The 16034-nt window shown below is 44.2% G+C and overlaps 1 protein-coding gene across 1 annotated transcript in view; it reads left to right on the top strand.

Annotated features, from left to right (window-relative positions):
• Positions 1-16034, top strand: part of LOC126481145 (uncharacterized) — a 57902-nt gene that overhangs the window by 40514 nt on the left and 1354 nt on the right. Inside the window, exons 5-6 of the mRNA XM_050104700.1 lie at positions 250-402; positions 8727-8902. Of these exons, the coding sequence (XP_049960657.1) occupies positions 250-402; positions 8727-8902 (329 nt within the window). The remainder of the gene's footprint in view (positions 1-249; positions 403-8726; positions 8903-16034) is intronic.

The raw sequence follows: 16034 nt of genomic DNA on the forward strand, positions 1-16034 counted from the left end.
AGTTTCCAAATGTATCATTGTAGTAAGCGTAAGCACTAGGTGGTTATTAGTGACTTTAGCAGTATCACTATGTAACAAACGTCTGGTGACTCGAACATTCGACAGAAATCCACAGATGGAATGCTCTACACTCCTAACAGGGCACTAGTTGAGGACTGCGCACTTAGATGTAGAATTCATGCTTGCAACATAATAATTTATTATAATGTCGTCAGCTATGCAGTAACAGCAGACTCCCATGATGCACAGATGAACTGAACGAAGGGCGCAGCACGTGGAAGAACGGCCTCGGCAGCGGTCTCTGGTTCGAAGGCAAGAACGGGCGTCTGGAGATCCCCATAGAGCAGGCGAAGATCGAGAGCGACACGCCGTACACCGAGCAGGCGTGCATCCCCACCATGGGTGAGTGTGGCGCCGGCGCCTGCGCTCGCCGTGGACAGCCTCAGCTGGGATCTGCAACTACTTGCCAGTTATAGACTGCAAACAGCTAACATTTATACTTGAGTGGGAACGTGTGTTCATGTGTGAAGATAGAGAGAGAGAGAGAGAGAGAGCAAAAGCTACAAGAGCCTGCGTTGCAGGTTGCATATCTAGCGGCTTACAGGACAGCAAAAATTTGATTTTCAGTACTTCACGTAATTTCTTATAACCTGACGTTAAAGGTATAACGTTAAAAGTCAAATATATAAAAGTCCATATATCATGAGGCAACGTAACTCATGTTCTGCGGATTACCCAAACTGTATTCAGCCAGCTTCTGAGAATGACGACTCTTAGCGACTTCCAGTAAATTTTATACATAATTTCAAAACTTTTCTAAACTTTTCCTCGTCTACCCCCCCTCTCCCCCACCCATCCGCAACGAGAAAAGAAGGGCAAAAGGATTATCGCTCACTACATTTTTGCTCTTCATGCAGCAGAACTCCAGCACCAGTTATGACCAATTAATTTATTACTACTGACTATTTGCAACACATTTTACAGACGCTATTCACATATACCATTGAATATATCAGCAAAGTTAATGCCGGATCACTATAATTAAAGTGCAGCTTCTATCGGAGGTCCAGTGTGGGCTGCAATTAACATATGGCAGTCAAACTTGGTAGAGGTGCTACTCCGTTCATGCGGAACCACTTTGTGCTGGAAAACAAATTAGTTCCATTTGTGGACACCAGTCGCAAATTTGACACTGTACACTGTCTGTATGACGGTAAGACATCCACGCTATCACTTGACAAGCCATAACTTGGACGAACAGTATGGCTATCGAGAAGAAAGACGCTGCGCTGTCAGTGAAGCTGATGTATGCGAAAGGCAGTAATTACAGTGATGCAATGAGAGAGTACCGCCGACTGAATGGTCTGCAGAGAGACCTGATGTCATTAACTGGTTTAAAGAAGATGACGATCAAATTCGAAACCACAGGTGAGCTTGGTGTGTCACCTGGAAGAGGAAGGCGTTCCACCCCCAATGGAAGTTATTGATGAGCTCGTTGTTGCTGTAACTGACCGTGCAGCACTTCTGCGGGTAGTACATGCAGTGTGACGAGAGTTGTCCATCCCACGGTCAACAATACGGAAAGTTTTGCTGTCTATTTTGCACTGGCATGCGCAAACGATCCAGACGGCGCAGCAACTGAAACCTCATGATCGTAGCAACGGTCTGAATTTGGTCTTCGATTTCTGGCGTGGATCAGAGTTGATGAAATATGGCCTGGCAATATCCTACGGGGTGACGAGGTACATATTACACAACAGGGTGCAGTAAATTCACACAACTGCCGAATTGGAGGTACTGTTAAACCGTGTGTTGTGGAGAAAGAGCCACTGCACTCGCCGTATCTGATTGTGTGTGTAGATTCACAGTCAGCTTTACTCTCGATCCATTTCTGGTACAGGAGTCTACACCCAGAGAGTCTGACAAGTGTACCATGACGTCTGCACGTTATCGAGACCTCCTTGTACTGCACGTGATTCCTGATATGGAAGAGTGCAGCTGTGTGCAAACCCCTGTCTTCATGCAAGATGGGCCACCTCATGTCAATTGCCCAGTGAAAGATCTGCTTCAAGCTATCTTCCACGCACATCCTATCTCCAGAGGTTTTCTAGGTGCATGGCCTGCGACATCGCCTGATCTGAATCCCTGTGACGTTTTCCTCTGGGGTATCTGAAAGAAAGCGTGTACCAGGGATACGCTCTACCTGATCTGAAGTACAGTACACAGAAAGGCGTTGTTCAGAGCCCACCGGAACTGCAACGAGCAACTGTTGATCAAGTCGTTCCCACATGCAGCATCTCGTCGAAGCCTCCGGTGCTTACATCGAACAAATTGTGTAAGCGCCAGTTAATCATATCAACATTATGCCTTACTCACTTGTTTGACCTCAACTGACCATGTCCCGTTCCTTATCCATTACACATGCAAACATTTATATACATCTTTCTTGCATTCGCAGGCCAGATTTGCACATGTTGACCAAAACTGAAAATAATTTTGTTTCCCAGCATAAATCAGTTCCACAGTAATTAATTACAATATCTACCAAGTTTCGCTACCATACGATAATGGTCGGTGGGATATAAGTCAGGGGCAGCTTGAAGTGCAACGCCTCAGCCAACATGCCGAAGGATTTCCGAGCAGTGGATCGAGGCGGCAGATTCGTAATGATGGTCGCTTTCGACTAGACTGTAATTGTTTTGGTTATCTTTTGTTTGTCTTTGAGAAAAAAGCTACTTTTCATTTTCGTAAGACCTTTTCTTTCATTGCCCACTCACCTTGAAAGTAAGCCCACAAACCTTCACAGATCTGCAAATGGTGCGATACGTTTTTACCATATTGTATAAATGTTCCAGTTGAAGGTAACAGGTGCTCCTAAGCCTGTTCGCGAATTATGCTATTGCGTGTAACAGAGTCTCAAGTGTAGCTGGAGAGCCTGCAGAGGACGGGCGCTTGGTGCAGCAACTCATATTACATAAATAAATGTAACGTATTGGGCACGATTCCGAGATGGAAACACTCCCCTGGAAAGTTGTGTTCTGGGATCAACAACAGTATGGGAAGTCCAGTAGTTGAACGACCTACACCGGAACATACAGGCTTACGCCTCGAAATAGAGAACGCAGTCCAATATTCGCTGCTCTAGACATTATATCTGGTGACATGACCAAAGGAAGGTGCTGCATTAGATGTGTACAAGAATGTGGGAAACTGCGAAGAGGCCAGAAGTCAAAGTCTCTCTTTGTCCACCTACACAAGAAAAGGTCAATTAGAAACTTCTCCAACTTCCAAAGTATTGCTCTCATATTCCACGCAAGCAAAATTTTGCCCTAAATGTTGAACCAGCGTTTGACGCCATACATTCAGCCACTCATATCCAAAGAACTAGCAGGTTTTGTTGAAGTAAAACGGAACTCGCGAATAGATTTTCAACGTACATTAAAAAATAGACAAATCGCGGGAGTTTGTCTGCATCTGGTTGCTTGACTGTAGGAAAGCGTCTGTCTGAGCAAAGTTGTGGCAGCTGCTTTCAGACTTTGCAATTCTATTCAATAACTTCGTCGTTGTGAAGACAAGTGCTGGTATTTTTGATTACTTCAGTGAAAAAAAGGGGGTGAGATAGTATTGTGCTGTTACCTCCCAACTGTGCACCGTCCATGCAGAACACTTCATTAGTAAGGCTCTTGAAGGTTGGACTACAGACACTCAACTTGTGGAAGAGCTATACTACTGGCAGCTAAAATTGCTGCACCACGAAGATGACGTGCTACAGACGCGAAATTTAACCGACAGGAAGAAGATGCTGTGATATGCAGATGATTAGCTTTTCAGAGCATTCACGCAAGGTTGGCGCCGGTGGCGACACCTACAACGTCCTGACATGAGGAAAGTTTCCAACCGATTTCTCATACACAAACAGCAGTCGACCGGCGTTGCCTGGTGAAACGTTGTTGTGATGCCTCGTGTAAGGAGCAGAAATGCGTACCATCACTTTTCCGACTTTGATAAAGGTTGGATTGTAGCCTATCGCGATTGCGGTTTATCGTATCGCGACATTGCTGCTCGCGTTGGTCGAGATCCAATGACTGTTAGCAGAATATGGAATCGGTGGGTTCAGGCCTCGGCCTCGTATCACTAACAGTCGAGATGACAGGCATCTTATCCGCATGGCTCTAACGGATCGTGCAGCCACGTCTCGATCCCTGAGTCAACAGATGGGAACGTTTGCAAGACAACAACCATCTGCTCCAACAGTTCGACGACGTTTGCAGCAGCATGGACTATCAGCTCGGAGACCATGGCTGCGGTTACCCTTGACGCTGCATCACAGACAGGAGCGCGTGCGATGGTGTACTCAAAGACGAACCTGGGTGCATGAATGGCAAAACGTCATTTTTTCGGATGAATACAGGTTCTGTTTACAGCATCGTGATGGTCGCATCCGCGTTTGGCGACATCGAGGTGAAAGCACACTGGAAGCGTGTATTCGTCATCGCCATACTGGCGTATCACCCGGCGTGATGGTATGGGGTGCCATTGGTTACACGTCTCGGTCACCTCTTGTTCGCATTGACGGCACTTTGAACAGTGGACGTTACATTTCAGATGTGTTACGACCTCTGGCTCTACCCTTCATTCGATCCCTGCGAAACCCTACATTTCAACAGGATAATGCACGACTGCATGTTGCAGGTCCTGTATGGGCCTTTCTGGAAACAGAAAATGTTCGACTGCTGCCCTGGCCAGCACATTCTCCAGATCTCTCACCAATTGAAAACGTCTGGTCAATGATGGCCGAGCAACTGGCTCGTCACAAATGCGCCAGTCACTACTCTTGATGATCTGTGGTATCGTGTTGAAGCTGGATGGTCAGCTGTACCTGTACACGCCATCCAAGCTCTGTTTGACTCAAGGCCGTTATTACGGCCAGAGGTGATGGTCAGCTGTACCTGTACACGCCATCCAAGCTCTGTTTTACTCAAGGCCGTTATTACGGCCAGAGGTGATTGTTCTGGGTACTGATTTCTCAGGATCTATGCACCCAAATGGAGTGAAAATGTAATAAGATGTCAGTTCTAGTATAATATATTTGTCCAATGAATACCCGTTTATCATCTGCATTTCTTCTTGGTGTAGCAATTTTAATGGCCAGTAGTGTATTAACAAACTCCGATTGTCCGATGACACTGTGCTTTTAGCTGGCAGCGAAGATAAACTTGCTGATTTGCTAACAAAAGTAAACGACATTAGTCTATCACATGGATTGGACCTCAATCTCAGCAAGTTGAAACTATGGTAATTGTTCGAGGAGCACAGGTTCGACTTGCACTAAGGTCAAAGGAAGTGGAAATCATGCGTTCTTCCATCTATCTCGAGTCAACCATGTTCGAGATAGGAAGCTGTGAAGATGAGATAGGAAGACAGAACACGCACAGAAAGAAGAGAGTATGTATCCGTTATTGAGCAACTCATTATCTTCAGGTACCTTTCTTCTCGTGGAGAAAACTCACAAAAAATAATCACGGAGGGGAAGGTGAAGGCAAGAGACCAAGCCGAAGAGAAGCGTGCACGTGGTTGGATCAAATCAAGTAGATCTTCGATCTGCCCGTTCAGCAACTTCTAAGAGAAGATGGAAAGTGTCCAGGCTGAAAACACTTGGTTCGTCGGGTCACGACGCTCGGCAGTGGACACAACGACTTGCGACAACGATTCCATATGATTAGTCGGAAGGATCCATAGTTTTTCTATTCCATTATTGGAGATAAATAACTGGAAACAACAAAGATTTTAAAATAATTAATAGTATCCCTGTGGAGCGAGATCGCAACTGGAGTGCAGCGACGGTGGCAGTGAAACAATGTTGTAGCTGGCAGTGGTCTCCCTGAGGCGGTTGACGGAAGGGCGTCGTTGCGGAAGAGCCACTGTGGTCTCCGTCCTGTTATCCACACTTGTCCACCCATCGACGGAGAAGATGTAAGAGCTCCTTTTTCCTAGGGTATTCTGTTTGTGAAGGCATTACCTATTTTATTAAGCACAAGTCTCAAGTTAGGAAAGAAAAACAATTAACTTACTTGAAGTTTCTACAGACGAAAACATCAGAGCTGGGAAACATAAAAGAAAAAGGAACGCTGTGAAAGAAATAGTACCCAAAGCACACCAAGTATCGGGGCATTCGAGCCAGAGTATGTGGTATGCACTTGGTCCCAGCTAACATGAAAAGCATCGGGTAACCAGACATGGATTTCTAAGGATGCGGGCTACATGTTATGAAATCAAGAACTCACAGTACCTTTAAGTGGAACACACTTGTATGCCATGCGGAACATACAGGAGCGGATTAGGCCGGTGTCAGATACACACCCAGCGAAGGACGGGACGGTATAGTGACGATGTCCACACACACAGACAGAAACGCCACGAAGCTAATAACTCCCAAGAACTGCGACGCTGAGGCGAAGAAGTTATGTAAGCAACGACCTCCTCGCTCGACGCCCAAGGCAGAATTATAACCGCCAGAGCACCAGGCTAACATACTGATAGGTAGTCCAGGTGTAGGTTTTGATGAGCGAGTATCAAAATACACTGAGAACCTAAAGAAACTGGCACACCTGCCTAATATCGTATAGAGCCCCCGCGAGCACGCAACAGTGCCGCAACTCGACGTGGCATTGTGTCGACTAATGTCTCAATTAGTGCTGGAGGGAACTGACACCGTGAATCCTGCAGGGCTGCCCTTAAATCTGTAAGAGTACGAGGCGTGGAGATCTCTTCTGAACAGCACGTTGGAAGTCATCCCAGATATGCTCGATAGTGTTCACTTGGTGGCCAGCGGAAGTTTTTAAACTCAGAAGAGTGTTCCTGGAGGCACCCTGTAGTAATTCTGGTCGTGTGCGATGTCGCTTTGTTCTTCTGTAACTGCCGAAGTCCATCGGAATGCACAATGGACATGAGTGGATGCAGGTGATCAGACAGGACGCTTACGTACGTATCACTTGTCAGAGTCATACCTAAACGTATCAGGGGTCGCAGACCAATCCAACTGCACACGCCGCACACCATTACAGAACCCCTGCTGACATGCAGGGTCCGTCGATTCACGGTCTCCCTACCCGTATATGTTCATCCGCTCTATACGATTTGAGACGACACTCGTCCAACCAGGCAAAATGTTTCCATCAACAATCCAATGCCGGTGTTGACGGACCCAGGCAAGGCGTAAAGCTTGGTGTCGTGTAGTCATGAGGGGTACACGAGTGGGCCTTCGGCTCCGAATACCCATATCGATGATTTTTCCTGAATGATTCGCACGCTGACACTTGTTGATGGCCCAGCATTAAAATCTGCAGCAATTTTCGGGAGGGTTGCTCTTCTGTCACGTTGAACGATTCTCTTTAGTCGTCGTTGGCCCCGTTCTTGCAGGATATTTTTCCGGCCGCAGCGATGTCAAAAATTTGATGTTTTACCGGATTCCTGATATTTACGGTACACTCGTGAAATAGTCGTACGGGGAAATCCCCACTTCATACCTGCCTAGGAGATGCTGTGTCCCATCGCTCGTGTGCTGACTGTAACACCACATTGACGCTCACTTAAATCTTGATAACCTACCATTGTAGCTGCAGTAACGGATCTAACAACTGCGCCAGACGGTTGTCATATGTAAGGGTTGCCGTCCGCAGAGCCGTATTCTACCTGTTTTACATCTTTCTGTATTTCAATACGCATGCCTATACCAGTTTCTCTGGCGGTTCCCTGTATGTGTCATTTATGGCCGTACCTTTTTACTGCATTGACTTAGGAGTTTTCATTATTTATACCGGCAAGGGACCTTAGACAATAGTTGTTGTTGTTCTGGTCTTCAGTCCTGAGACTGGTTTGATGCAGCTCTCCATGCTACTCTATCCTGTGCAAGCTTCTTCATCTCCCAATACCTACTGCAACCTACATCCTTCTGAATCTGCTTAGTGTATTCATCTCTTGGTCTCCCTCTACGATTTTTACCCTCCACGCTGCCCTCCAGTACTAAATTGGTGATCCCTTGATGCCTCAGAACATTTCCTACCAACCGATCCCTTCTTCTAGTCAAGTTGTGCCACAAACTCCTCTTCTCCCCAATTCTATTCTAATAATATTTGACATAAATTTGAACTTAATTCCTCCACCCGTTCCTGGAAAATACGGTTTTAGCAGTCGGACAAAAAGACAGACTCACAGACGGATATCAAAGTGATCGTATAAGAGTTCCCCTTTTACTGACTGAAGGAAGGAAACCTAGAAACTAATAATTTCTGACTAAACCGCTCGCCAGAAAAAAAGTCTTTTTTTTTTTGCCTGCAAATTATCTTCAACTTTGCAGGTTACATTTCTGCATTCACTGAAAAGTTGTGTTATAATTTTAGTAATTAGAATTTATTATTGGAGAGAAACGTGGTCTTCTAGAATGGGGAGTGACTTTCTAAAATTAGTCTTCATAGCCTACGCTTCATGGGATCTCATTTTTTGAAGGTGATTAGGCCTATATTGGTTTGAAGAACCCACTTACACTCCTGGTCCAGTAAACTGAATCTTAATGACTTCGCTCTGCATCACTGGTATTCAATATCCTCTGTCATGTGTAATTTCATTCAAATCATGAACTTTACGTTTCTTGAACGATGTAAGTGCAGATTGCAGGTGGTGAACTGTTATTCCCGCATTACGCAAGGAAATCTTCCTCGCGTCCACAGGCACCCACTACTACTACAACATGACGGAGACGTCGGACTGCTCGCAGTTCTTCCCCTACTTCCTGCTGGTGGACGGCCGCTCCGGGAAGCTGCACGGCGTCGGCTTTCAGACGTACGGCAAGGCCAGCAAGAAGAGGAGGAACTGGTTCGAGGCCATCCCCACTGTCGCCATCAAGGTACGTGCACCAGTCCTGTGCGACAATGTCACTAAAAACACACTAAGGTGCTGGCTCTATCTGACTCCGATAGCATCCGGCTAATGCACACCTTCATGACTACAATCGCCCGCTGGAATTGGCATTGTAAATATGCTAACGACATTTTTTTTCTAATCACCAGTTCTGAAAGATTCATAGTCCTTAAGTTGTGGTTCGCATATGTGCACACTGTTTCAGTTTTCATTAATTTATTTGTCCATTGAGTTATTTATTCATGTATTCAAATTTGGGCTATCTTACTTTTTTAAGAATGAATTAAAATGCTATTTGTAGTGTGACGTTTATTTTGATAAAAACTACTAAGAACATAAATTTAATTTGCAACTGCGATGGCAAAATCAACGATAAACTTCAAACATCAATAAAATTGCGACTAAAATTGGAAGTATAAAAGCTAGCCGAACTTGTTTTTAATATCAGCGACTTGCCACATTACGAAAGGAAATACCTCTGTCTGCTAATTGCTTATCATTTTCGGAGATTTTTCGAATCGGTTGTAGTCTTCAGTTGCCTGACGTCTGTCATAAACCCACTACAATTTATTACATATACAAATCAGTTGTATTTCAACGACTGATGGGATCACAGCGAGTAATTATATACTTTGTTGATATTTCATTATGTTTGTGATACAGTTGATTGAACTTCCTGTGGCTTAATTATGTCACACAACTTACTACTTCCATCGCTTATTAGTTATTGCTTCTTGTCCGTATGTATGCATTTGACCTTTAAAATCATGAACTCATTGTTTCTGTCTTGGGATTACAACTTCTTTCTGCGGATTTATCTTTTTTTTTTTTTCAACAGTTTAAATTTCTAGGGACGTTGCACCGTTTCGTAGATTCTGATGCTGCATTATGATTTACTCTCTTAGCTGTTTCCTCGAAGATAGTTATGCAAATGGTTCAAATGGCTCTGAGCACTATGGGACTTAACATCTGAGGTCATCAGTCCCCTAGAACTTAGAATTACTTTAAACCTAACTAACCTAAGGATATCACACACATCCATGCCCGAGGCAAGATTCGAGCGTGCGACCGTAGCGGTCGCGCGGTTCCAGGCTGAAGTGCCTAGAACCGATCGTCCACACAGGCCGGCAAGATTGTTATTCCAGCTAATGTGAAATCAGTTGGAGTTCCATCTTAATGTACGTCTTTCATCTGGCGTCCAATCATTTTTCACTTTATGGTGCTAATTTCTACAAATTCCCTGCTGAATCTTAAGAAAGGCAGATAAAATTCTCTACGTCCGTCAAAATTGTAGCTGCGTATTTAGGTGGAAATGGACACTTATTATTAATATAAACGATGGTGTGAACCTTTCTGATACACTAGCATCAATGACATGTGTGAATCTCATGGTGGTTGCCATGTTGCCCGTTTGGTTGCACTCAGCAAACTCTGTCACTGGAGTATTCACTTACGTACTTTTCTTCCTCAGCTTCTATATTGGCACTGTGTCCAGCAAAGCTTTTCAATTACGTAAAGAGCCACTATATATCTCAGTTAGTACTGGGAAAGTAAAAAGGAACAAAACGATTCAAAAAACAAGAAATCCAAAGATTTGCCACGGTGTATACGGTATATACAAATGACAGGAAGACATATAAGGAAGCACTTTTAAGAAGTGGAGAGGAAAGAATTTCTTAACTCTTTGAAACTGTCAAGAGTGTCTTCTCATAAACTGAAATTAAAGATTGGTGTTGGTTACAAATTACAAATCTGTGCCAAAATATTGTTAGTGCTATTATAATTAGGAGAAAGTGTGTGCATTCCATTCATTCAAATTATAGTAACTGTTTCGCCTTTTTAATTATAAAGCCAACAGCAAACACTCAAAGGCACCAGTGTGCATTTAGAAAAAAACGTATTTCTCTCATGGCGTGCTCACATCTATCCTGCTTACGTCCTTGCAAAAGGTGGCAAGACTAATAACGTTATTTATACAATTGTGTTAAGATCTTGCAATAAAAAACTGATAACAAATAAAACTTTTTGTAGTTTTTTTTTAACTAAGATTCGACGCGCGAGCAAAAACTAAACTAAATAAGCGAACCCAGCCACGGGTAACAGTATTACATTAAAAGTAGACTCTTTAAATAGTTTTATGAGCGACAGTATAATTTTTCTATTTATATACGATATAGCCTTTTATCTTTTCTATTTTTTTGTCTCTGTGCTTGACGATGTATCCACGTGGACTGCATTGCGTCATGTCGCAGGTTCGAATCCTGCCTCGGGCATGGATGTGTGTGATGTCCATAGGTTAGTTAGGTTTAACTATTTCTAAGTTCTAGGGGACTGATGACCTCAAAAGTTAAGTCCTGTAGTGCACAGAGCCATTTGAACCATTTGTAGTTGTATTTATACGGTATGTGCTCTGGCCGGAAGCAGTTCGCTCCGCGCTCTTGTATGTCCAAGTGCTGAATAAAACTTCGTTAAGTGAAGTTAGTGTTCGTCATTCATCTAATTACATTTTCTTCTACGTGACAATATTTTGAAGTATAGGAATTCTCTAATTACAATTTTATGAACAATTTTCACTACTATGGTTCCGTTTGCTCTATCAAGTACGTATTTTACAGTACTACTTTAAAAATATGTCCTCTCTCAACCCTATAATAGACCAGATGGAATAATCCTTTATAGATTCTATCGCAGGAAAATGTGGAACAGTTGAACTTCGGCAGCTCTAAAATAGGGACTCTCGGCGCCTTGGATTGCTCCCTACACACACCAGATACACTACTCTGACGAAGCGACTAATATGTTTTTTAGATTATCTATGAATATGCATCATAAAATAGTTGGATGCTATTTTCTCGTTATTTCCTCTGGTGTTTCGCATCAGCTGCCCTTTGGTTGAGAACCTCAACTACTACATAAGGTTATCATTTCACTGTTCGGTTCTTAACCAGTAAATTTCGTCTATAGAATTCTATTTTCATACTAAGATCATGTTATCGTTAGACCAATTTTCGATGCTGCTCCTCGAACTGTTTCAATCCATTTCAATACTCGTAAAGTCGATGACGTTGCTGCATAAATAAATGTAATGCAAGTTTCGCCACCGACTACACAGGTTTCACAAACCAGAGTAGATATCGGTACGCAAGCGACAGCTTCTGCTGCCACGTATGTTCCAAAAGGCCGCGGGTAAAACCTGGATTCCTCCGGGGCTCATACTTCTGTTTCTGCTAGTCATATAAAGGCAGGGTGAAGCGTTTTGGGTAGCCATTGCGCAAGGGCCCATTTGCATACCCAACAGGAGGATCGTCTTAGTGTCACCATACTACAGTACAGCGTGAAAGTATGATATCACACAATTATTTCTCTTTAAATAAAAGGATCAAATCAGTTGGCTCTTTTTCCATTTGATGTGGCCTACGTTTAATCTTACGGGGCTTGTGGAGGCCCCATTTGTTTATGAGCGGTTCCTTAGAAAACACGGAAAAAATTCTGTGTGCCTTTTTTGGTACCAGAATCGAGTTGTGGATTCGAACACGCCTACGCACAGCAAGTGGCAGAAATTTTTACGATATGTTCCTAAAATCTCAATCGCAAAGAATCTCGAAAATTTTATTAATATCTTTATCCGCTTCCGAGATAGAGACGTTTACAGTTACTCTAATTATACATGTAAAATACGCACGTAAAATCCGTTGTGAGGCGGGAACATAGTTTATAAAGTGACGTAGCACGCAGAAATACGCTGTAAAGTGTCTCCGTTAGCATCAGGAGGGCTCTGGGAACCGCACCACCCTGTAGTACAGAAACACACGCAAAATATTTGTGCACGTAAAATCCGTTCTGAGATGCAAAATTAGTTTTGCGTTATTTCAATTTCACAATCGTGGTATATCAAAATCTTACTGATCCACAAAGTTTTGTCATATGAGTCACATGCCCTCCTGCGGAAGGGGAAATAAGGGAACCAGCGGAAAAGTACTCCTAAAAAAAGGCTAGTGTGCCCCTATTTTAAAAGACTGACCGAGAAGTGGGTACCAGCTGCTCCACTGTATCTTTCTCAGTATCTATTATACCTTTCTCAGCGCCTATATAAATTTTCCCAAAACTTATAGCATACGAACGTGTTCACGCTTTTATTAGCTGAGAGAGCAAGAGAGAGCTGCAGTGGGAAGAAATAAAATAGATACTGGACGATAGTAGACTCTGGTTGTGTGTATAAAAGAGCGAAGGAAACAATGGCAGTGTGAGAGAAAGAAAGGGACACAGCAGTGGAACACAGTTGACAATTACAGTACACTGCTAGGAAAAGAATGAAGGAGACAGTTCTAGTGGGAAAGGAATGAAGAAATGTAGAAAGTGGCAGTGGATGAGAGCCAGTGATAATAAGAGACATAATCTCTGAGAATAACAACGAGGAAGAGAGAAGTAGTAACAGCAAGAAGCGACAGCAGCAGTGGCGAGAAATAAATGAGATGGTAGCAGTAAGAGAGGACAAGAGGGAAACAGTGCAGGTGAGAGGAGACTTTTCTACTTTTAGGAACTATCGTTTCAAGGTAAAAATTTCACTCGCACTCGATAACAATGATGTACAGGGGACGGTTTTTGAACTATATGACATAAAATCTATTTGCGTTAGGACGTTGAAACTGCACGGTTGGTCGCGGGGCATGGAGGAAATTAGTATGATGTGACGCCTACTTTCACTTGGATGGGTTCGCCAATAAGGAAAATTGGCGCATTTCGGGGACTGAGAATCGTATTTCACGATCTAGAAGTCTCTTCACCCTCAACGTGTGACTGTGTGGTGTGCTACGTTCAGTCACGGCATAATCGGTGCGATATTTCTTGATGGCGAGGTGACTACCGAACGGTACGTGAGGGTTTTGGAAGACGATTTCACCTCCTTCATCCAAAGTGACCCTGATTTCGACAGGATGTGGTTCATGCAAGACAGAGCTCGACTCCATCGAAGCAGGACAGTGTTTGATATCCTGGAGGAGCACTTTGGAGACCGCATCCTGGCTCTAGTGTACCCAGAGACCGCTGGCATGAGCCTCGACAGGCCGTCGTATTCTCCGGATCTGAACGAATGCGACACTCTTTTGTGGGGCTATGTTAAGGACAAGGCGTACAGCACTGCTGAGCTGAAAATAGCCGTTCAGCACGTCATCGACAGCACCGATACTCCGACACTTCAGCGGGTCACGCAGAATACCGCTATTCGTCTTCGCCACATCATCACAAATGATGGCAGGCAGATGTAACACGTCATAATATAAATCCAGATATCTGTAGTGACGTTTACATGTTGAATAAATTGTGCACACACCGTAGTTTGTAATTAAGTTACGGTTTTCTCATATAGTTCAATAATTGGCACCCTGCACTAGATGCAGTGCTCTTCAGTCCGCAGACAGTTTTGATACATCTCTCCCCGTTAGTGTACCGTACGCAAACCTCTTCGTGCGCGCATCACTGTTCCAACATACATACACTTGAATGTGTTCTCTGCACTCAAACATTGGTCTTTTATACCGCCCTTCATAATCAAACCGATTATTCTTTGATGCATCAGGACTTGTCCTTTTAATCTGTCCCGTCACTCAGTCACTTTGTGCAGTGCAGTTCACCTCTCCTCAATTCGGTTCGACACCTCTTTCCTAGTAACCCGATTTACCCAGGTAAGTTTTTAAGTTACTGTGACATGGTAAATAAAGTAAGTTAAAAAAATATACTGTACCTGTAGCATTTAAAGGGTTTTGTTAATAATTGTACTGCGAGTAATAATAAATACACTATGTGATCAAAAGTACCCGTACACGCCCATAACATATATATTAGGTGCATTGTGCTGCCGTCTACTGCCAGTACTCCATATTAGCGACCTCAGTAGTCATTAGACGTCGTGAGAGAGCAGAATGGGGCGCTCTGCGGAACTCACGGACTTCGTACGTGGTCAGGAGATTGGGTGTCACTTGTGTCATACGTCTGTACGAGAGGTTTCCACACTCCTAAACATCCCTAGGCCCACTGTTTCCGATGTGATAGTGAAGTGGAAACGTGAAGGGACAAGTACAGCACAAAAGCGTACAGGCCGCCCTCGTATGATGACTGACAGAGACCGTCGACAGTTGAAGAGGGTCGTAATGTGTAATAGGCAGACATCTATCCAGACCATCACAAAGGAATTCCACACTGCTATGGGATCCACTGCAAGTACTATGTCAGTTAGCCGTGAGGTGAGAAAACGGATTTCATGGTCGAGCGGCTGCTCATAAGCCACGCATCACGATGCATCGCTTAGTGTAAGGAGCGTAAACAATGGACGATTAAACAGTGGAAACACGTTGTTTGGAGTGACGAATCACAGTACACAACGGGGCAATCGGATGGTAGGATGTGGGTATGGCGAATGCCCGGTGAACGTCATCTGCCAGCGTGTGTAGTACCAACAGTAAAATTCGGAGGCGGTGGTGTTATGGTGTGGTCGTGTTTTTCATGGAGGGGCCTTGCACCTCTTATTGTTTTGCGTGGCACTGTCACAGCACTGGCCTACATTGATGCTTTAAGCACCTTCTTGCTTCCCACTGTTGAAGAGTAGTTCGGTGATGGCGATCGCATCTTCCAACACGCTCGAGCACCTGTTCATAATGCACGACCTGAGGCGGAATGGTTACACGACAATAACATCCCTGTAATGGACTGGCTTACACAGATTCCTGAGCCAGCCGGTGTGGCCGTGCGGTTCTAGGCGCTTCAGTCTGGAACCGCGTGACCGCTACGGTCGCAGGTTTGAATCCTGCCTCGGGCATGGATGTGTGTGATGTCCTTAGGTTAGTTAGGTTTAAGTAGTACTAAGTTCTAGGGGACTGATGACCAAAGATGTTAAGTCCCATACTGCTCAGAGCCATTTGAGCCATTTTGAACCACAGATTCCTGACCTGAATCCTACAGAACACCTTTGAGATGTTTTGGAACGCCGGCTTCGTGCCAGGCCTCACCGACCGACATCGGTACCTCTATTCAGCAGAGCACTCCCAAAGATACCTTCCAGCACCTAAGTAGGGCTAAGGGAGGGCCAACACCATGTTGAATTCCAGCATTACGGATGGAGGGCG

The sequence above is a fragment of the Schistocerca serialis genome, chromosome 5, assembly GCF_023864345.2.
Source record: "Schistocerca serialis cubense isolate TAMUIC-IGC-003099 chromosome 5, iqSchSeri2.2, whole genome shotgun sequence".
Taxonomy (NCBI): domain Eukaryota; kingdom Metazoa; phylum Arthropoda; class Insecta; order Orthoptera; family Acrididae; genus Schistocerca; species Schistocerca serialis.